At 33.8% G+C, this 24,584-nt stretch overlaps 2 protein-coding genes across 10 annotated transcripts in view; both read left to right on the top strand.

Moving 5' to 3' along the window:
* The window catches only part of LOC149071021 (cell adhesion molecule Dscam1-like), a 91,756-nt gene that overhangs the window by 11,126 nt on the left and 56,046 nt on the right, over positions 1-24,584 (top strand). Inside the window, exons 1-2 of one of the 9 annotated variants that reach the window (XM_089248358.1) lie at positions 82-264; positions 2,063-2,353. The exons of 3 other annotated variants lie outside the window; for them this stretch is intronic. In XM_089248358.1, the coding sequence (XP_089104484.1) occupies positions 204-264; positions 2,063-2,353 (352 nt within the window). In that variant the 5' untranslated portion in view covers positions 82-203. Of the gene's footprint in view, positions 1-81; positions 265-2,062; positions 2,354-12,278; positions 12,455-15,190; positions 15,488-15,731; positions 15,883-17,163; positions 17,458-19,113; positions 19,249-22,471; positions 22,763-24,372; positions 24,474-24,584 lie in introns of those variants that run through there. 5 more of the 9 variants (XM_089248347.1, XM_089248346.1, XM_089248362.1 and 2 more) reach the window with 5 other exon arrangements.
* On the top strand, positions 11,505-12,006 carry LOC149071022 (coxsackievirus and adenovirus receptor homolog). Its single transcript, XM_089248792.1, has 2 exons — positions 11,505-11,562; positions 11,693-12,006. Exons 1-2 carry the CDS (start codon positions 11,517-11,519, stop codon positions 12,004-12,006), a joined length of 360 nt encoding a protein of 119 aa, XP_089104918.1. The 5' UTR covers positions 11,505-11,516.

The following is a 24,584-nucleotide window of genomic DNA, read 5'->3' as shown; positions in this document are numbered from 1 at the left end:
ACGACGTTACAGTCAGATATAGCTACTCTGTTTCATGAGCGACTGTAACCAACTGGAGTACGAACAGAAATTACATTTCTCTTCTTGTTGTTGAATCTCGTTAGTCTTATAAACTTTGTGATTATGTTTAGTTTGATATCTGATAATTTCGTTCATGATTTGCGCTAATCATCTTCGTGATTTTGGAAACGTTAGTTAGGATCATGGAAACGGTCTTTCTGGTGTGGACGTTGATGCAGTTGTTGTGTTTGCGGACGTCATCTGGTAAGTATTTAACATTTACTTTTTCCATAATAAATTTTCACCAGTGAAGATGCTTATCAGTATTTTGCATGCGATGTAAAACTTTAACTGTTATTAGACACATAACCAAATAAAGTTTACCGATTCGTGTGTGAAAGTTAAATTCATGTGACAATTACATGAACTTAATTGAACCAAATCTCGTCAGTATGTCGTCTCATTTTATATTCAATAATTTTGAACATCCATTGTTTTTTACTCAAATAATGGGGGGGGGGGAAATATCAGATATGAATATGTTTAATATCGGTTGGGTTTATAATATTTTAACTAAAAATTTTCAAGATTTCTAATTTGTTCGAAATACGTTAACCATTTTTTTAAATGCGAAATTGTTTATTTTTCTCCAAACATTTCTTATTAATTTCAAATTGATATAATTTATTTTCATTTTATTCATTTTGATTCCATCATTTATTGCAAATAACTTTGTATCATTCATATTAGTTTGGATTTAAAAGTATTTATTCATCTATAGAAAATTTATAATAATTCTCTATTTGTCTTTAATATCAGTTTAGTTTCTTTACACATTTTTATTTTCAATTTACTTCTATCTATTTCTGATTTCTTATGGCCTTATAATTCTTATTTATTCATTACCCTCTCTCTCTCTCTCTCTCTCACACACACACAAGCACTTTTTTAATGTATAATGATTTTTAATTTTTTTTCGACCGATAAGAGACATTTTTTCACTCATTTTAATTAATCCTATCAAAGGAAATTAATTTTTTTCGGTCATTTTACATTTTCCTTAATGTTAACTTTTCAGTCATTTCCGACTGTTTCTCATGAGATTTACATTTTAGATGTATTTTTCCCATTTACTTTCATTTTCTCATGTTTCTTTCTTTGATTTTAATTTGGTTTTTTCCCCACTAATTTCAATTTATTCATTTATATATTTATTGATTTCAATAATTTCCATTCCTTTTTTTTTCCATTCATCCCAATCAATTTTTTTTTCATCCATTTCATTTTTTTCTGATTTATTAAAACGTGTTTTCTTCATCTCTTTGGGTTTTTCTCATTCATTCGGACATTTTTCACATGATATATTATTTATTTACTCTTCCATTTCATTTTTCGCATAACATTTTTACTGATTTCATTCGTTGTTTTAAATTTTATTTTTTTACAGAGTTCATTTCAATCTGTTTTTGTTACTCATTTCAATTTTACCTGAAAGTTTAGTTGATTTTTTGCACTCGCTTGATGCTTTCACGTTTACTTCAATGTAAAAACTTCAATCTAATTTCAGTTGTTTTTTTCTCTGTCTTATTCCCTTTTTTTCCAAACGTTAGTAAAAATTAATCAGAAAATTTCAATTGTTTCGAAAACTACTAGTATGATGATGTGCAGCAATACAGTTGAATCCCGTTTTAACGAATACCGTTATAGCGAAAATCTCGTTTTAACAAACACATTTCTAATCCCCCCCCTGCCAAGTTTACGTAAGAACAAAATGCAAAAACCTTGAATTCCTTTATAATGAAGTGATTGCTCCGGTCTCTTGGAGTTCGTTATAACGGGATTCGACTGTATTACAACAAGGTGATGTAATTATAACTAATAGTAAATATTGCTTGAAATTTTAATTTTATTTACGAATGATTAGAATCGTTTTATTTCCACTTTTTCTCCGAGTGAAAAAGAAATACAAAATTCTCATTCATTTTTTTACTCCACAATATTAAAAAGATGATATTCGTGTTGACTCTTAGTGGTTCATATAGTGAATACATGGATCTTCTAGGTCTCGACGAGGTTCCAGCTCTGCACCCTCTCTTGATGCCGCCGGATCTAGTTCTCGGAGATAATCTGGGCATCATATGCAGTTTGAAGAGAGGTACTTTACCTGTCGACTTCGAATGGAAGTTCGACGGCAGAAAAGTCGAAACAAAACCTGGCATACGCATCAATAATTTCAAGAAGAAATCCGAATACGCCATAGACCACGTGTCAGCCGAACACGTCGGTAACTATTCGTGTACGGTTACGAATACCGCCGGATCAGACCAAGTCTATGCTCTTCTACATGTCGAAGGTAAAATGTCTACATAATCATGTTAATCTCCATTTGATCATGTTCCAATCGTTGAACGTGTGATAATCCCCCCGATGATATTTATTAAATTGTTCTGAAATCATTTATGAAAGTAACCAATTTATTTGAAATTAAAGTGTGAACCGTGAGGAATCACCGTTTTGATACTTGTAGTTTCGGACTAATATTGTATTGTACATGGTTTTTTTTTTGGGACTCCTTTCATAAATCGCGTACGTTGGTTTTAATTTTCCGTCGACGTGTGGCGCTGGTGTCAGTGTGTTCCAACGGTTTTTTTTCCTCAGAAAATAGTGTCATTGTGCAGCGGATATCTCAATGAAAATATGTTTTCGAAAGCGTCATTATTTCAATTTTAGTGTTGTCTGACGTCTATGATGAATGAATGATTCGTGATATTTGATGCTTTTGTGACGTTTCAAGGAAGTTTCATGTTGTAATGTACATATATGCACATTGACTACCCTTTAGAAGCTCAAAGATGAAAATCACACTGAAGTATGATCTCTTAGCACTGTTTCCAGGCCTTTTGTGGTTTTTCCTAAATACAGGTAAGATGTACGAAAATATTTTATTCTTACATTTATTTATTTTTAATTTCAACAATGTTCAATAGGATGAATTTTTGCAATTTGACTTGTTTAAAAACCTTTTTTTTTGGGTGAAAGAACTCTTTTTTGGTCTTTGTTTCCCAAATCCCTGTTAAAGGATGAACCTTGAATGCTTAACATTTTTAAGGAACTTTCTATGGTTTTGGTGATTAAAAGACGTTTTTAAAAAATAATTACTCAAATTGCTATTTATGCAACACTTCAAATTAGTTTTATTTCATTTTGAAATTCATCAAAATGACTCATATTTGAATGCATATGGAAAAGAATAATTTGATGACGCGGAAATACTGTTTGTTTCATTTTTTAAATGTAAAGTAATAGTGTCGTTACTTGGTATTAGATTTGTACAGATATCCACAGACAAAAAATTTGCGAAATTTTTTTTTAACGAAACATCACTATTAGAGTGGAACCTCCCTTAACGAGGGCACTCACCGTTAACGGACACTTTTCTTATCCCCAATCCCGTGGAATAGGGGTATAATGTATTTCACTCCCCCCTTTAAGCGGACAGTAAAGTTAGGCACACACAAACTCTAGTTTTTTCCCCGAAAAACGCTAATTTAATAGTTTTTATTCATTAAGAATTCATCATTTTCAACTGTGATTATGTATAACTTCATGCTTACATTGAGCATACTTACCAGCTATGATCCAGCACTGGTTTTTTTGCACTTTTTATCTTCTCTTTTCACACTTAATTTGATTTAACTTAATTTTCATTGCATACACGTATCATGTACAGGTAAAAATAATTAATAGGTTTAATATGAAGAGGAGAAAGGTTATAAATTTTTCCACATTTATCAAACTTCCTATTTCTGTTTGAGAATTATGCATAATCACAGATGCAAGCGATAAATGTTGGTGAAATTTAATCAAACTTTCTGCATCGAAGCGACTAGTGATTATTCATAACCAGTGTTCACTTTTACGCACAGCAACATATACATTTCAATGTATAGGTCGAAATCAGTTCCTATACATTTCAATGTATAGGAACCGATTTCGACCGAAGCCAAATGTCGTATAAGTATGAAAGTCGTATGAACGACATCTCATTGCGTATCGTAACTCCCCATTAGCGGACAAAATGTTTTGCCCCATGTGTGTGTTATCGAGGGTGTCCGTTATCGAGAGGTTCTGCTGTGTAATTTATTTGGACAGAAAACTTCAAACAAAGTAGCCACCGCTCGTAAGAATCGCGTTTGGTTCACCCATTTTGATTCTTATGAATGGTTGCTTCTTATGTCTGGAAATTTTTCTCACTTGCTTGAACATAGTTACCCAGATGTTTTACATCAGAATTTTTAAAATATTCAAGGAGTGTATTAGCATACGGGTACGAATTTTTCTTATTCAGTACTTTAATTCTTAAAATTTTCAAACTAAATTGATACACTACACTCTACACTTTAATTTATGCAATGAGCTTGTTAAACACCGAGATAAGCTCTCGAACATATACATATGCAGTTAAACTCGGTTATTACGACCTCGATTGTGACGAAACCTCGGCTATAACGTCAATAGATGGCTGTCCACACTACTTAACCGGGCATGCAACTCGTACACATTCCTCTACGGAATTTCTAACGAATTGGTACACGCCGGAATGTGCGGGTACGTATTGTGAACCTAACGTGAAGTTTTGTTTGCGTATAATGCTTGTTATGTGTGTGTGCAGCCATCTTCCCATCAATTCTTCTAACTTTAAGTGGAGTGTAATGATTGAAGATTTCACCGTTGTAGACCTGTTGCTCTCTGTGACTGTCCAGACTGATTCCCATAGGGAATAATGTTAATTTGCTTCGCTTATAACGTCGATGAAAAGCAACCGCCCCATCGGATATAACAAATTTTTCATCACTTTTGTTTTCGTTTCGTTTTTGCAAGAAATTCCTAGAATTACAACTGATCGCATTCAAGGAATGTTTGTCTGTTGTTCTATTTATACATGACGTTGAAGATAAGACTTATTTACATGTTTGCATTGGCGTACGCAAGGGGGGGGGGGAATTGGGGTTCTAAGCCCCCCAAGTCGAGATCATAGTGTTATTTTGCCGGAAAAAACGTAATCCCCCTTGAGAAGAAAAAAAATTGAAACCCCCCGTCCCCTGAGAAAATTCTGCGTACGCCTATGCATGTTTGACATCCCGACTTCCTCATCAACATGACCGCTATGCAAAACATTTCCATATTTCCGCCCTCCCCAGTTATTTTCCAATAGAAATGTCCCGTTTTCTTAACGAAGCTTGCTTTAAGCCAGGGTTTTCCTAGGAGCAGGTTTCCACAGCGCGCAGCGTGAAAACGCTGATTGGTAAAAAAAAAGCCTGAAATTCAGGTCTTTTTGACCAATCAGCGTTTTCACGCTGAATACGGCGCAAAAGTTCTATTCCTAGGAAAACCCGGCTTTAATTCTCAATTGTTATCAGAATCAGGAATGAAAGTAATTTGCAAAATTTATATATAAATTGCGTTGTAATGAATATGACTATAAATATTCATATCACATATTTGCCAAGTTAATTTATTTTCCGTGAAATACATTTTAGCAGACTCACTTTAGCTTTATATTTCTTCCCTAAAGGGTTATTTATAAGTAATTTTTTGCAATTTCACAGACATTTGGCAACGTGTTTGTTGAGAATCGGCGATGTCCAGTATTAATTATTCTAATTTCCCGCACTTTCCTCGATCAAATATGGTCACCCCCCCAATCATAAAGTAATGGAAAACTTCATATCCAGTATTTGATTGCACCTGATTATATTTGTCGTCAACCTTGGTTATAAAGACAAAATTTCGTGGAATCTTCGATGTCGCTATAACCGAGTTTGACTGTATATTGTTCTCAAGCAATTTGCATTCAAACTTCGGAGAAAAGTTTCCAAAAACTTTGAAATTTGGCCACTGATTTTATTGAAACGATCTGGTATGTGATAGAACGTTGAATGATCTCAAAATATTCTATATAACGTTTATTTTCTATATTTTCTCCACAGCATATTCGGCTCAGGTGCCAGTGCTTCACCCGATCATGATGCCTACGGACCTCGCCATAGGCGACAAGCTGGGAATCATATGCAGCTTAAGAAGAGGAAGCCCACCGGTCAGTTTCCAGTGGTATTTCAATGGCAACGAGGCTTTTGAGAGACCGGACATCCACATAAGCTCTTCGAAAGGCAAATCCGATTACATCATAGAGAAGGTGTCCGCGGAACATGTTGGGAACTATTCGTGTCTTGCGACCAATTCCGAGGGCTCCGACCGCGTCGACGCGTCCTTACATGTCGAAGGTATTCAATAAATGATATGGACAACGGATTTTTGCAAAATACAATATTTCCGAAATTTTCCATTATATAAAGTTTATTCATATATATTCATGTGAATACTATTATATTATATGTATGAAATTTCCGTTTTGTTCCGCTACGTGGCGCTGTTGTTCGTAAAGGGACGTTGGGACGCCAACACACGGTTGTTGTCTTGTCGGTATTCGTTTTCGAAGAATCCAGCGACAATTCGTGTCACTAAAGAATCGCGATACATTTACTTTAACTGGTAACTAAACCATTGTTAACGGATTGTTATGACCATTGTTCATTGTCGTTGTCACCAGATTCTTCTAGAATATACCTCGACAATGGCAGCTCCTCTCCTGTCAGCTTTCGTCCTGTTGGTTGCGGGGACATTATCGGGTGAGTTAAACATACTACTATACTGCAGCTTTTTTTTCTGTCGATGTTAATTAACATTGTCATGTTTTCATATTGATTGTTAGCAATGGTATTAATCACGTGACCTTCCCTTTAAATTTCACTGTAAAAATTCTCGTTATTGTACGTATTCATGAGAAAACATTTTTCAACAATTAATATTAATTTGCTTTGTTTCATGCAAAATAGAAAAGGTAATGCTTTCCATTGTTTAATGAAATTAATATATAACCTTTAAATTAGCTTATCATTTAAAAGTATAACTGCTCCTCATAAATTGATATGAAGTATTTAAGTAGATAGATAATAATAACATAATTGGTATATCATTGTAATCTCTATTTATATTAATATCTAAATGGAGTACAACAGTGGTCTTTATTCAATATCCTCAGCAAAGAACAACAACTATTATGTAATATTTACAATGACTGAAATGTGTTACGTCCTTCATAATAACGATCTACATAGAATGAAATTGGCAAAAAAAAGAAAGAAACGAGTCTGACCAACAATGTTTTCATATCCGTGTGTGATCCGTATTATTTCTTTTATGTGAGTTGATCACCAAGAACGGTCTTTACTGCATTATCTGACTGTGAATGCTTTTGGGGGGGGGGGGGGGTCATGACCACTTAAGTCGAAATTTTCAAGAATGACTTTTAAAAAATGTTTCATTCAATGGCAAATCAAACGCAAACGAATTCGCGTCAATTAACAAATTAATCGCTAATTTGTTAATTATTTCTTTTAAAATGCACGGAGTAATGAATTAAATTGTAAACCATACAAGAAAAAACACTTTGAACGGGATTTTTTCAGATTGCAGTTTTCAAGTTCGTGCAACTGGAAAAAAAGAATGCTAGAATTTAGCAGAAGTGTTTATTCATTAAAAGTCCGTTAAAATTAATCTACAACTTGAATATCTGACGATTTGTTAAAATTTTATGAATTTTTAGAGTTTGAAGAAAACCCCTATATATAAGTTTCAAAAATTTCAACTTTTTAAAAAAAAAAAAAAATGCTTTCCATTAGTCGATTGCAAAATCTGAGATTTATTCTACAAATGCATGTTGAACATACACACACTTCTACAGAATTTCAGAATTTTTGGGGGTTCTGTTTTTTTTTTAAATCTCACGGATTAGCTCAAAAACGGCAATCTGAGAAAATGGCGTTCACAAAGTGTTTTTTCTTGTATATACATTTACACTATAATTCATTCCATCTTTCTTTCAATTTAAAAGGAAAAATCAACTAATTTACCGATTGACACGAATTTGTTTTTGCATTAGATTTGCAATTGAATGAAATACTGACTTCAGGGGGCATGACGCCCACATCCTGAAACAGGGCCCCGTAGGCTGAGATCTTTTCCTGTCCCCCCGACTAGGCTTTCACGGGGCCCCTTTATGATGAATTTATATAGCGTGGAAAAAAAAAAAATTAAAATCACCCCGGGCCACAGGGCTGGAGCCTTATCAGCACACCCCTTGTGGGGGCCATGTCAGGGGGTCGTGACGTGACAACCCCTGCCTCAATTCTTATCTCGCTGCAAATTTTTTTTCATTGCATTCTCTCACCAATATCGTTCTTTTATTGCATTCTCTACATAATAATGGTCCTCATTGCATTCTCTACATAATAATGGTCCTCATTGCATTCTCTACATAATAATGGTCCTCATTGCATTCTCTACATAATAATGGTCCTCATTGCATTCTCTACATAATAATGGTCCTCATTGCATTCTCTACATAATAATGGTCCTCATTGCATTCTCTACATAATAATGGTCCTCATTGCATTCTCTACATAATAATGGTCCTCATTGCATTCTCTCGGTATTTATGGTCCTCATTGCATTCCTCATTGGTTGATGGTCCTCATTGCATTCCTCATTGGTTGATGGTCCTCATTGCATTCTCTACATAATAATGGTCCTCATTACATTCTCTACATAATAATGGTCCTCATTGCATTCTCTACATAATAATGGTCGTCATTGCATTCTCTACATAATAATGGTCCTCATTGCATTCTCTGCATAATAATGGTCCTCATTGCATTCTCTCGGTATTGATGGTCCTCATTGCATTCTCTCGGTATTGATGGTCCTCATTGCATTCTCTCGGTATTTATGGTCCTCATTGCATTCCTCATTGGTTGATGGTCCTCATTGCATTCCTCATTGGTTCGTCATTTTCTTCTCTCAGCAACAATGGTCCTGATTTTATTCTCTCAGCAACAATGGTTCATCATTTTATTCTCTCAGCAACAATGGTCCTGATTTTATTCTCTCAGCAACAATGGTCCTGATTTTATTCTCTCAGCAACAATGGTCCTGATTTTATTCTCTCAGCAACAATGGTCCTCATTCAATTTCCTCATTAACTATGGTTTTCCTAAAATTCATTTGACACTGATGATCTTCATGCAAACAGTGTTTTTTTTTATATCTGCCCATTGCAACATTAGATTTCTTTGAGTTACTCTTCAATAATGTTTTTTCCCCTTTAATTCACCTAAAAACAACGGCCTTCATTGGATTCTCTCACCAAGAATCGTGTTCAATGAAGTCACTCGTAATAGCTGTATTTAATTCACTCGCTTTGTGAATTGCATTTCTTCTTTCATGAATAATCGTCTTCCTGCAATCTCTTCCAACAATAATGGTATCTACTTTGTTCTATGAGAAAAACTACTTCAGTCGGCCCCCGCTTAATTAGATATCAACGGTTCCAGCACACAATATCCCATTATGTGGGGGAAAAATTCAATCGCCATTTTTCAACGCTAGTAATGTTGAAAAACTGATGAAAGACCAACAAAGCTTCTCGAATAAATCAGACATAAAAAATGAAATGAAAATTATAGTTAATTACAAAGATCACACATACCTAAGATTTTCACATTTCTTCAGGAAAGTTAGTGCCCTCTGAATAATTGAATGTACGTATTGAAGACGTCTTCAATACTTTGAGTGCCGTACTTATTCTCAGATTAAGTTAAATCTTAACTTGGTGACATATTTTCCATTAATTCTAAATGTTTCATTCAATAAAAACATGTGTATAGTGGTTGGAGATGTGCATTAACAGTGGACGTGTAAAGCGTAATATTCGATTAAGCAGGCGAAAGTCGTTGAAATGGTGATATTCAGCGGATAACTTTAGCATTGTCTCTATGGGAGAAATTTTGGTGAAGGAGGATTTTATCCGCTTATCCGTTGTCCGATTTAGCGAGGCCACCGTATTTATAATTTTTAAATAAATGCCCAAAATTCAAAATTAACTTGTCAATCATATCAATTTATTCTGATTCAAGTGAAGCATTTCTTAATTTATTCAATCAGCTTTACATTCCTTTCTTTTGCTAGCGGCCGATCCAACGCGGCCCACGCTGCACAACCTGTACGTGCCACGAGATCTAGCCCTAGGAGAGAACATCGTGATTCTCTGCAGCTTGAAGAAAGGCACGTTGCCGGTGAAGTTCGTCTGGGAATTCAATGGTGCTAGGGCTGTCGAAAAAGCTGGTGTCCGGATTAGTTTTTCTGACAGGAAATCCGATTACACCATAGAGACGGTATCGGCGGAACACGTTGGGAACTACACCTGCAAAGCCACGAACAGCGAGGGATCCGATCAAGTCACCGCGCAACTTCATGTCGAAGGTATAACGCATCAACATTGACATTTTTGTATGCTAATATTTGATAAGTTCACTCTGTACTTGGTCTACGTTGAAGCAATTTTTTGCAGACCCTGGGAGTTCGCTTCTTGGCATATTAGATTTTCTTGCCAGAAAAGCCAATTACATATAGTTTTGCACGAAAATGTCTTCCTTTTTATTTGGGGTGCATTGTAGGGTACGAAGTGGTGGTCTTTATTTGATGGTTTGTTTTTGGCTTACGTGTGAACTTCATAACAATAAACTACTACTACTACTACTTAACCGTACATGATTCTCTTACACATTCCACTGCGGGTTTTCTAACGAATCGGTACATGCCGGAATGTATGTTTTCAGTGTATGTGTGGGCCCCTAACGTACTTACGTTGTCACAGTTGTGTTGGTTTCGTGTTCTTGCTCCGGTGCTGCCATCTGTGTTCCACATCTTGAAGTAAGAATGGCATATGCTTGAGGTTTTTCTTGTTATATAAGTATCGTGTGGAAAACCTGCCTGCTCTCTGCGGGAAGCTATTAATTTAATGAGAGACGGGCTCACCTTCGCGTCTTGAATTTGAAAAACCGTAGAAAAAACGAATGCACTGCATGTTTGTTGTTTTTTTTCTCCCAATGCAAAAGAGACAAACTGATGGTGACACGAGATGTCAAACTTAGAGTTGTCTACCGCCAATTTTCCATACAAAATGATGCCAAATGGAGGGATTCTTCTTCTTCTTCTCTAAATTTGAATCTCACCTTTCTGTATTGAAAAGACACACACCCCCATCTAAAGTTTAGAACGGAAAACTGTAAATATTCCGTTGTTTCTTAATTGAATACAACTCCATATTTATCGGAATAGCTATCCATATGTACCCGCAATAGACTTGAAATTTCATTAAACGTTCGTGTTGTGTATGTATTTCCATCCGCCTTCGCTACGCGGCGCTACAAGCAAAATTATCGCTGTTTCCCCCCGTCTATCGTTTTTATACACAATACAAATTGTACTAGCTACTACCAACGTTGGAAGTTACGAATACATTTTCTGAGTGTACTTATATGTGCTACATAAAGTTTCACACAAAATCTCAATTCATTTAGGCTGTTTTGCGAGTAGAAAGTTCCTTGTTTTAGGATATGGATCCCTGGATACTGTTTACAGTAATTACCTCAGTTATTCAAGGTAAGCCTATTTCAATCTGATGAACGTATCCAAAATTAACTGTTTGCATAAAAAACTACATTTTGACGGCTATTGCACTTCTCATAACGGCTTATTTCACACTTGAATATTCATTTGCTTCCAATCTTAGGCTCGTCATGCGTCAAGCCTAGCCTATACCCTCTGCTGATTCCTCCAGACCTTAATTTAGGTGACAGCCTGAGGATCAATTGCGACCTTAAGAGAGGTGACGTCCCGATCAGCTTCGAATGGACGTTCAATGGTGGCAAGACCTCCCAAAGACCAGGAGTTCGCATCAACACGGCCCAGGATAAATCTGATTACGTGATAGGCCGGATCGGCACCGAACACGTCGGAAATTATTCATGTACAGCCAGGAATCCGGAAGGTACCGACACGGTACAAGTTGCACTCGTAGTGGAAGGCGAGTATCACGACACCTAAATTGATCGCGATATTTATTCGTTCAATTATATACGTGAACCTTCTCATAAAAGTACCTATACGGTTTCTAAAATATAGGCACTCACTAATATGAAAGTGCCTACATTTGTATATACATCTTTTTTTAAAATGAAACATGTTAAATATTTTACACGTTTGTATTTTCCGAATTCGTCAATACGTGGCGCTGTTGATCCGGGATTTTGATGGAAAAACAACCTTTCCACTGGATTTTTTTTTTTTTTTGTAGACATGAAAATGGTATTTCATTATATGCTTAGTAATGCTGTGTGACAAGATATATTCGTAGATGTATATTCTTCACAACATTGTATGCTGTAATTATACTGTATCATGCCATACTGTAGTAGGAGCCATATTCGTGTTTGTTGCCGATCAGAGACGATGCTGCTTCTCATCACGGCTGCTTTGCTGCCCCTAGGCCTAGGTGAGTACAAACGTATATCAATAAACAAAGTGCTTTGTCTAGTGATGAGAATGTACTTTGTATGAGATGTGTGGATAACATGTCAAGAAATTTTATTCAGGCACGTTCATAATAAGACATAAATTTAAGACTTCGTTTTGAAGTATCTAATTGATGAGCTTTCGTTTTAAAAATGTATAATAATTATAGAGGAAATTAAATTAACGAGATGGTTTGATCATCTCAACATTCCTGAACATTTTACAGCAAATTCGGAGAATCATGTGCTCTTTGTCTCGTTCGAAATGCCATTCATTATCAAGTAACGCCGTAGAAGCATATAACACAAAATTTATAGTTTTATTCATTAAGTCTTCCTAATATTTAATATTGAGATATGAGATTTTCCTCTATGGAGAATTTCGTGTACGAATACATTATTTTTGTAAAATAAAGCAGTGGTAGAGTAAATATTCTTTTAACAGTGCAAATTTTAAACACTATACTGATGTGTGATATTCCGAATGAACTAATGAAATTCACTGTCGCATTTTTAAAGTTTCAAAATCTATTTCCACCATGAAATTTCCGACATTGACACAATATTTCAACCGTCTTTCTTTCCATCACTTTCAAAAAATTTTTCTCATAATAAAAAATTGAAACACTTATTGTAGTTTTCAAACAGTTTTTTACAACTAAATTTTCAAAAACTTTCCTACAATTTACTTTTCAAACACGTTTCTGCAATTTACTGTTCAAACACTTTCTCAAATGATAAAAATTTTAAATATCCAATATAGTTTCCCAACACTTTTCTACAATTTATTTTTCAAACACCTTATTTTTTCTAATTGTTGTAACTAGATTTTATACTCACTGCTACACAAGTTACACATTAAATAAAAATATTAATGGTTAATAAAAAAATTAATTAATAATTAATGTTTTTAATTTAATGAAACTTTTCTCCCCACAAACAGTTTTCCTTTCATATTTCATTCATGTTATCACAACTTTTTTTGTTGAAAAAATTTAACAATAAAGTTCTGGCATATAATGGGACAGTCAAGTTTCAATTACTTCTTTGAATAAATTTTTTAAACACTTTTCTAAAAATTTATTAAAAATAGTTTTTTTTTAGAATTTATTTCTTCTGTAATGATAAAAATTTTAAACACTCAATTTAGTTTCCCACCACTTTTCTACAATTTATTTTTCAAACACTTTATTTTTCAATGATGAAAATTTCAAACATTTAATCAAATTTTTAAACATTTCTTTCGAATATATTTTTAAAACATCTCCTAGTATTTATTTTTTAAACACTTTTCGGAATTTGTTTTTTAAACAGTTTTCTACAATTTATATTTTAAAAAATTTTCTACAATTTACATTCTAAAAAATTTTCTAGAATTTACTTCATTCGTGAGATGATAAAAAATTCAAACACTCAACTTAGTTTCCCAACATTTCTCTACAATTTTTTTTGAACACTTTTCCCATAATTAAAATTTCAAACATTCAATCCAGTTTTCAAACCTAGAATTTGATTTTCAGCACTTTTCTAGAATTATAATTTTTAAATACTTTTCTAGAGTTTATTTCTTCTGTAATGATAAAAATTTTAAACACTCAATTTACTTTCCCAACACGTTTCTACAATTTACTTTTTAAACATTTTCTCTCTAATGATAATTTTCAATTACATTCAATTTAGTTTTTTACCATTTTTCTACGATTTATTTTTTCAACACATTCTTTTCCAATGACAAAAACTTCAAACATTCAATCAAATTTACAAACACTTTTCAAACGCAGAATTTATTTTTTGCACACTTTCCTAGAATTTAATTTTTAACGACTTTTTCAGAATTTATTTCTTCTTTAGTGATAAAAATTTCAAACACTCAATTTATTTTCCAAACACGTTTCTACAGTCTCGTTTCTAAACATTTTTTTAAAATTTTCATCATTGCATCTCTAATGATAAAACTTTCAAACATTCCACATAGTTTTCAAACAATTTCTACAATTTAGTTTTAAACACTTTTCGTCTATATTTCGCACATTTTTCTCCAATTCGGTTTTTGAACATTTTCCTCTAATTAGCTTTCATGCACTTTTCTACAAGTTATATTTTAAACATGCTTTTTTAATGATAAAACTTCAAATATTCAATGGAGTTTATATATATATATATATAAACACTCCTTTAGTTTATTTTTTAGACGTTTAAAAAGAAACACGATAAACATGTTGGGGTAAATCGAGGAGCTATCCATACTTAGAATAAGACAACCATAAGTTTTCTTTATGGGCATTGTATGATATTTTATCATGTGTATATATTGATTATAATTTTTTGTTAATTGCATTTTTAATTGGGTTGCTGTATTTTTGAAATATATAGCATCCATATTTTTGCCTGTTGTGGCGTTGTATTTGTATTAAACACTTTTATTGAATTGATTTTTAAACACTTTCTAAAATTTATTTTTTAAACACTTTCTAAAATTTATTTTTTAAACACTTTCTAAAATTTATTTTTTTAACACTTTCTAAAATTTATTTTTTAACACTTTCTGAAATTTATTTTTTAAACACTTTCTGAAATTTATTTTTTAAACACTTTCTAAAATTTATTTTTTAAACACTTTCTAAAATTTATTTTTCATGAACTTCCTAAGATTTATTTTTTAACACTTTTCTAGAATTTCGGCTGTATTTATAATTTTTTTCTTCTGTTTCCCGCAGTAACTACTGCGACACATCCTCCATCGTTGCATCCGATATTTGTGCCTTCGGACCTGGCCCTCGGCGACAGCATCTCCATCACGTGTAACCTGAAGCGTGGGACACTGCCGGTGTCTTTCGAATGGAAAGTCGACGGTGTCGATGCCGTCGAAAGACCCGGTGTCAAAATCAACGTGTACCAGAAGAAATCCGATTACGCCATCGACAAGGTGTCTGCTGAACACATAGGGAACTACACCTGCGTCGCTGTCAATGTCGACGGCAGAGACATCGCGACTGCCGTTCTCAACGTCGAAGGTACCTCTAAGTTCTAGAAAAAATAACTTAGACAGTGAACCGTTTCTCTTTCAGTATCAATAAAACACGAAAACACACACATATTCGTCAATTTATATCTCAATGTATTATTTCGAATTTTCACAGCTAGGTGGCGCGGGATGCTCGATGCCTCCAATTTTCTTTTTTTTATATTTAGGAGACGAGATTATTATGTGTACATTCATCATCCCGTTGCACACACTTTTTTTGTAGGGATAACATTGTTGTTATCATGGTAACTACCCTTGTTAGCATCTTTGACATTATTACATCATTAAAATTATCTCTATATAGTGAAAGAGTACGTCCAAGAAGATATATAATGCACCTTAATCTGTTCGGATGGATTTCAATGGCTTCGATCCTCGGATCAGGTAAGACATGAATGTTTTTTTACGCCATTTCTATTTTTGATCTTAATTTATCCTGTAAATATGATGTTGTATCGAGACTTGCCGTAACATCTTTCTCTCTGAATTGCTAATTTAATCGGATCCGATAAAATTCCTCACACATTATTTCATTTGTATGAAGGAGTGTGTGTCACCTCTCTCCGAAAAGGTTCAGTTTTATGGAAATCGAAGGGGTGCACCTCCCCCCCCCCTCGCTCCCTCAGAGAGGATTTACTATATTTATGTGCAAATTTCCAAAAGTACAAGGTGTGTGAAAAATCCTGGACACATTAAAAAAAGCAATTAATTGGCATAAAAAAAATGCGGTTTGCATTAAAATGCTTGTCATGGCAATGCAACACAAACAGTGTGTAATTAATGTCAAGAACGATTTGCTGTACATAAAACTTTTCACATTTCACAAAACACACTTTCACCGGTGTAGATGCAGCACGAGCTAGAAGCGCTGCTCATATTGTTTTACATAACGCAAATCGTAATAAGCATCAATTAGGCAGCGTTTGTTTTGCATTTTATGTGGTATGTCTAGTTTTTTATGATACACTGCCATGAAGTACTTCATTCATACACTTCTATGAATGAAATTTTAACAATATATATATATTTTTTTAATTAAAAAAAAAGCTATGCCGTAATATGTAGGTCTAGGATTTTTATGACCTAACACACGACAGAATATGCTTCATAAAATATGCCGCTGAAACCTAAAAATATATGCCTTTATAAATAAGACAATATAAGGCTTTATGTATATAAATAGGCAAACACTATTTCCTCGACAGAAATACGACAAATTGCCAATTATTTAAAAAAGGGTGCCAAAGGTGCACAAATAAAATTGCCAAAATGATCCCGAAGGTAAAGTAAAAGTGCAAAATTATTGCTCATATCGTCCAAAAATCGCCAATCGTGGGAAATGAAGCGCGAGGAAAGGAGAAAAAATCTCTCTTCATTCCTTTGTTAAGATATGCAAAATAATGCCTTAAACTACTAAAAATCATGAAAAAAATGCTCTATCGCGTAAAAAATAGCAAAATATGCAAAATCATAAAAAATATGCATAGAAATCCCAGCCAGAATGATATGTATTCAAATGCAAACTGCACCTTTCGACATCAATTAGTTGATTTTTATTCATTTTTAAAACGTGTCCAAGACTTTTCGCTCACACTGTATATTTACAATTTTTTTCAATGGAATTATTCGAAATAATAATGGCAACTCCGTTCACTGTCTGTCCAGTTTCAGGGCAGGACAGTCCGGCCCTGCACCCGATAGCAATGCCACCGGACCTCGGCCTAGGCGACAGCATCGCCATAACCTGCAACCTGAAGCGAGGAGCCCTGCCGGTGAGTTTCGAGTGGGAAGTGGACGGGAGGCGAGCCAAGGACAAGCCTGGCGTCCACATCAGCAATTCCAAGAGGAAGTCCGATTACGCCATCGAGAGAGTGGCCGCGGAACACGTCGGGAACTACACGTGCATCGCGGTCAATGGCGAGGGGTCTGATCGTGTCTCGGTCGTTTTGAACGTTGAAGGTACGCAAACTGTGTGTTGGGCATGCAAATGAAAGTAATGGGGATTGATTCGTATTTAAAACGGTAAATGTTTTCGAGATATTTGAATTATAGCTTATTTTATTATGAAATTCTACCGCTTGGTGGCGCAATGATTGATTCGAAATATAAGTATTACTCGTAATGCATATTTTTCTACAGTACAGTTAATGTAAGACTGCTATTTTACCATACATACACACGCACCTCATATACATTCCTCTACGGAATTCCTAATGGATCAGTACATGCCGGGATGTGTGTTCTGAATACGTGTAGCCATAACGTATTTATATTGTTAGAGTTGTGCTTGTTTCGTGGTCTTGCTGGGGCTGCCACCTGTCGATAATATTTCGAAGTAAAGATGGTAAATGTTTGAATTTTTCGTGGTATATAAGAATCGTGTTTAAGTCTCTTTCTCTCTGCGGAGTGATTTTTTTTAAAATGGGAGACGTACACCTGGGAGATGAACACATTCGTGCCTCAAAGTTGGATAACCGTAGAAAACTAGCTTAAACCGACCACCACTGTGCCGCCAACGGGATTCGAACCTGGATCCTCGCGATGAGAGTCCAGCACGATGCCTATATGGCCGCACAGCGACGGTCAATGTAAGACTTGAAGAATGCCGTGAATGTCTTAAGCCGGTGTCACACTATAAAAGTTTTAGGAAAATTCTTTTATAAAACTTGACAAATATAAGATTATCCGTTGCATTTGTGTTCGAATTTAACCGATAATCCTACTGTACATCCCTACTTTACATCCATATTTTTATGAGCATCTTTTTATCAGCTACCTCGTTGGGCATTTTGCCTGTTGTGGCGTTGTATTTGTATTTGTACTAGTTTTATAAAATAATTTTCATAAACCTTTTAAAATGTAATTCTGGTTTTAGGCCGGGATTACACTATAAAAGTTCGACAAAATCCCTTTTATAAAACTTGAAAAATCCAGCCAATAAATTTCATAGGTTACATTCGAGCAAACGCAACCGATAATCTTACTGATTGAATTTTTCAAATTTTATAAATGAACTTTTATAAAACTTTTATAGTGTAATCCTGGCCTTAGACAATGATGAATAAAATATAATTATGATGGATACCCAATGAAAGCTCTATTTATGAGCTTCAATTGAAGAGCATGTAAAACGTAATAAGTAAAATAGGTCTACTAAGAATTACATGGATGTCATTGTCGACATGTTTACTCAGCGATCTGTAAGACATTTGCACTTGGATGGAGATATTTCATAACAAAAACCACACCTTAATGTTCTTGAAACACCCGGTTTGAATCTTATAACGTTATCTTTGAAGCATCTGAGTATGACGTCACACGCGTCAATGTGAACATCGATGATACCGCAATTATCATTCTCGATGCTGTATTAAATTAGTTAATTAATCAACTCGGAATTATATATTGCGTGTGATTTCATTGTATTATTTTTTTAATGACATTGAAAAAAGAAATAAGTATATATTCGGAAACTTAATACTTCTCAGTATATAAAGCTTCGAATTTCCGCCGATGGGTGGCGCAGGATGCTCGATGCTTGTGGTTTATTTGGTGATGAAAATATACCCTGTATTTGTCCCTGTACTAACTAACGCACATCATGTTGTAACAATTATTGTGTCGGCTCTAACATAATTCATTGCAGACCCCGCATTAGCGTTGTGGATGTCCAAGAAGATAATATAAAAACTCGTACAATGCACCTTAACGTATTCGGATGGATGTCGATGGCTTCAATCCTCAGCTCAGGTAAATACATAATTGTTATCAGCCATTTTTATTTTCTGATTCAAGCCCCAATCCTGATATATTATAACAATGCTTTCAGTGTGAATTGCAGTTTAACCGTTCATAAACACTATGTACATACGTTGAGGAATTTGCGTGCGTGTAATAATCACTCATAACCCGTATTTAACAAATAATTCGAGGAGCTATTATTACATCATAAAACCAGTATTGCGAATGAAATTAAATAATAATTTGATACGAATTTGAATTTCCAATAATTATTGCGCATATCGTGTTCAAGAAAGATTTTATTGTCTCCAACAATGGATTTTGCTTTAACAGTAATTTTAGAGACGAACGTTCAAATGCTCATCTCAATGACAATGATTTTTAATTAGTGACAATGGTAAATTTTTTTTCCCTGACAAAATTTTATGTTGTTACAATGATAATGATTGTTAGAAAACAAGAAAAAAAGAACAAAAAAGAAAAATAAATTTATCAATTGCAAAAAATTAAATTCCATCTAGATCAGAAAGTGTTTCAAAAATAAATTCCAGGAAGGTGTTTGAAAAATAAATTAAGAAAAGTGCTTAAAAATTAAATTGAATGCTTGAAATTTTTAGCATTAGAGAAACTGAAAATAAATTCTGGAGAAGTGTTCGAAGACTAAATTTTGTTGAAAAGCGGGTTTTTTTTTTGAAAAATAAATTACAGAAACGTATTTGAAAATTAAATACTATGTATATTATAGAAAAATGTTTGCAAACTGCGTTATAGAAAAGTGTTTGAAAATCAAGTTGAATGTTTGAACTTTTATCATTGGTGAAAGTGTTTGAAAATAAATTTTCAAAGAGTGTTTGAAAACTGAATTATAGAAAAGTGTTTAAAAAATTATAAAAAAAAAGTATTTGGAGACTGAATAACACAGAAAGGTATTTGAAAACTAAACTACAGAGAAGTGTTTGAAAACCAAATTGTATGTTTGAAATTTTTATCATTAGAGAAAGTTTAAAAATAAATTCTGAAAAAGTGTTTGAAAATTAAATTGTAGAAAAGTGTTTGAAAAGTAAATTGTAGAAAAGAGTGTTCGAAAATTAAATTGTAGAAAAGTGTTTTTGAACACTGCATTATAGAAAAGTGTTTTTGAACAATGCATTGTAGAAAAGTGTTTTTGAACAATGCATTGTAGAAAAGTGTTTTTGAACACTGCATTATAGAAAAGTGTTTTTGAACACTGCATTGTAGAAAAGTGTTTTTGAACACTGCATTATAGAAAAGTGTTTTCTTACATTGCATTATAGAAAAGTGTTTTTGAACACTGCATTATAGAAAAGTGTTTTTGAACACTGCATTGTAGAAAAGTGTTTTTGAACACTGCATTAAAGAAAAGTGTTTTCTTACATTGCATTATAGAAAAGTGTTTTTGAACACTGCATTAAAGAAAAGTGTTTTTGAACACTGCATTATAGAAAAGTGTTTTTGAACACTGCATTATAGAAAAGTGTTTTCTTACATTGCATTATAGAAAAGTGTTTTTGAACACTGCATTGTAGAAAAGTGTTTTTTTTAAAACTGAATTAAAGAAAAAAATTTTTAAACTAAATTATAAGATAAAATGTGTTTTTGAAAATAAAATTGAATGTTTGAAATTTTTATTATTGTAGAGTATGTCTTTGAAAAATAAATTGTAGCCAAGCATTTGAAAAGTTAAATTATAGAAAAGTATTTGCAAACTAAATTGTAGGAAAATCTAATCTAATTTTCAATTTCCAAATTTATTTTTAAAAAATTGAAAATTTATTAACTTTATTTCTTTTGAATGATTTTTTTTTTTCAATTTTCAAATGAAACGCTTTATCTTATTTTTGTTTTATTCAAATATCTAATAAATTTTCTTTTGCTTGACAAATATATGAATTACCAAAGAATGTATCAACCAGATATCACAACACTCTTACCACAAGAAGTCACTTGGCCACGCCTCTTCTATACACAAAAAGGCATCTCCTGTATTTTATTGAGGGAGATTTCTCAGTGTTTTTACACCAACTTAGGTTCTGAGATATGTCTGAAGTTTTAAAAGTAGGCTTTCGAAAATGCACTGAAGAAACCGAAGGGTCCAAACATACTATCAGTATTTGACTCATTAAATCAAATGTTCTCAACCTATGGGTCGCGACCCAAACTCGGGTCGCAGGGGCTTCCGAGATGGGTCGTAAGGATCCACTTACAATCTGGGATCAGTGAAAATTTTCTAATTAATGAAAAGAAATTCTGAAATTAATGAAAAGAAATTCTGAAATTAATGAAAAGAAATTCTGAAATTAATGAAAAGAAATTCTGAAATTAATGAAAAAAAATTTTGAAATTAATGAAAAGAAATTCTGAAATTAATGAAAAGAAATTCTGAAATTAATGAATAATATTTCTAATATAAATGAAAAATATTTCTAAAATAAATGAAAATTAAAAAGAGAAATAATTCCAAAACTGATGAAAAATAATTCAGAATTGCTGAGAAATAACTCAAGAGTTAATGAAAATAATTCAGGAATTAATGAAAATAATTCAAGAATTAATGAAAATAATTCAAGAATTAATGAAAATAATTCAAGAATTAATGAAAATAATTCAAGAATTAATGAAAATAATTCAAGAATTAATGAAAATAATTCAAGAATTAATGAAAAAGGATTGAAAATTGAAGAGAGAAAAAAGTGTCTAGAATTGATGAGAAAAAGTTCTGAAATTATTCAAAGATAATTGAAAATGAAAGAGAGAAATAATTTCTGAATTAATGGAAATTCAGTATTTATGACAGAAATAGTTTTGAGGATTATTGAAGGCTTTCAATAACCTGAAGCCCCCGTTTGTTTCAGGTTGCTGGGCTCAGGCCTACCTGTTAATTAACCACGAACTGGGTTTTACTAGGTTCGAAACCTTAACATTTTGTTATAATCAGAAATATTTAACAAGACGTTTTGAAATGAAAAATAGCCCATGGGTCGCGAATTTGATCATGTTGTGGATTTTGGGTCGCAGCTGAGAAAGGTTAAGAACCCCCTGCATTAAACTGCTTCGTTTTTAACTACTTCATGAATGAAAAGAAATAATCTCTAATCTTTGGCCGAATATCGCGTGATGTTGTCGAAGCCAAAAGACTGTTCATGATTAAGAAACTACTATAAAATAGTTATAATTAAAGTCAATTACTAAAAATTTTTTTCCTGTTCTACAGCTCGGGCAGTTTCACCGGTTCTCCACCCAATCCTAGTGCCTCCGGATCTGGGACTGGGAGACAGTATTTCCATAATATGCAGCCTGAAGCGCGGCAGTGTCCCAGTGACGTTCGAATGGGAAGTTAACGGAAAGGAAGCCGTCGAAAGACCAGGTGTTCGGGTCAGTAAATTTCAAAGAAAAACCGACTACACCATCGAAAGAGTCTCAGCCGAACACGTTGGGAACTACACGTGCGTTGCTCGGAACGACGACGGCAGAGATTCCGTGTCTGCGATACTCAGCGTGGAAGGTATCTATTCTAGTCAGATTTTGTTTTTGTCATTTAATGAGATAAGTCATAACATTCAGGTGATTTTCCAACAAGGGTAGTCACTATGAGGAGAAACCATCATTGTACCACAGAGTTGGAAGAGAATATCATATCATCGTACAGTGGCATCTATAAGAACATTTGAATGAATGCCGTCATGTGATTTTTGTGCCGGTAATGACCGTCGTCACATGGTGGTGCGAGAGAATCAACCAATTAAGATAATTCTCACCATCGCACCGTAAAGATATCCCGCAGCAGGAATAACCACGCCATGCATGTGTGTAAAGGCGACTTAACGGCAATATTCAAAGACACCTACGGGTCCATGAATTTTCCATTTACTGAAGTCAGCATCGAATTTTTAGGGCGTTTTGACCGCTTGGCGGCGTACATGTATATAGTTGTTATTCAAATGAAACTATTCAAAGAACCAAAAACAGTTCTATTTAAAATTTCGGCGCTATATTTTAAACGTCGTTTAATGGACCGTAAGGACATGATCTTCAAAAATGATGCTAATTTAATGAACTCTTTGAGCGGCATTGACGAGATATCTCGCCTTCTTAAAAAGTCTCTTATTTTGGCGTTGACAGCGCAAATATTTTATAAAATCGATTTTTCAATAGAACAATTTTCCTTATACTCCTTAATTTTCACCTCGAAAATCGGGAAAAATCTTATTCATTAAAAAAAAAAAATCCCGACATTTTGAAAGTGAGAGGAGATTGGGATTTCTGCTGTTTCGTTTAAAGGAATAACCTTCGCTGAACTAATTCCCGATTTTGGGAGGTTCCTGAAAAATACAGTGTATCAGGAAAATGTGTGGACTTTTCCGAAGCTGAAAAACAGTAAATGTCTCTCATGTCTTCGGTGTCATTTCCTAGAAATCATCTCATGACCACTGTTGATGGGCACATGCTGATTTTAGGCATGTCATCGACATATCAAACAGAATCTTTGTAATCTGGATACATTTTCGCCCACCTTTTCATTTAACATTTTCGATTTTTCAGAGTTTCGTCTAATCAGGTATGAAAAGATTTTCTTCGGCAGAATGTAATCCAATGGCTAAGTTGATCCGCATGCCATGTTTAAATGTTAAATAGAATTCTCTCTACATATCTCCGAATAGGATCACTCAAATCATTGCCACCCGGTACAATGAAAGAAAAGGCCTTATATATATTATAGTCCTGTTTCAATCTCTCTACTAATTATTATACCTCAAAGTTGTGAAATCATCGTCATTGAAAGGAGAAGGGAATAATCATCACAGATATATTCGGATACATCTGGACTACACCCCATAAGACAATATCGCGTTTCTTCCTTTATGTCGATTCATAGTAACGTACGTAAACATGTTGAAATAGGCATTATTACTGTGGAATTGTTAACTATTTTTGAAAATATTATGGGAATTAAAAAAATATTTATGAAAATTATTCGCAGATGATGTTTCGAGATTACTTTATAGTTTGCGATTTCAACGCTACGTGGCGCTTGCGGCTCATCGCGCGTATATAGCATTATTGTTGCTTCTTTTTTCTCCGTTGTTGTAATGGTCTCCGTTCGTATCCTCTCTGTAGTTTCAGGCCCGTGAAACCTATTTTAGGTGGCTGAATAATGACGACTGAAATGGCCCTGAAAACACATATCATAGTGTCACTGTTTTACGCTGTATCAGGTGAGTAAAATATTTAACATTAGCTCGTAAATTCATTTTAAAATTGTCTCATATGATAATTTCTTGTGCCACAAAGTTATGACTTGCGTGAACCACGCATATCTATGCCCA

Source organism: Pholcus phalangioides, unplaced genomic scaffold (genome assembly GCF_987345545.1).
Source record: "Pholcus phalangioides strain wild (caught in Gottingen) unplaced genomic scaffold, Ppha-v1.0 ptg000020l_1, whole genome shotgun sequence".
In the NCBI taxonomy this organism is placed as follows: domain Eukaryota; kingdom Metazoa; phylum Arthropoda; class Arachnida; order Araneae; family Pholcidae; genus Pholcus; species Pholcus phalangioides.
Note: the sequence above shows the minus strand (reverse complement) of the source record. Positions and strands in the feature narration are given on the sequence as shown.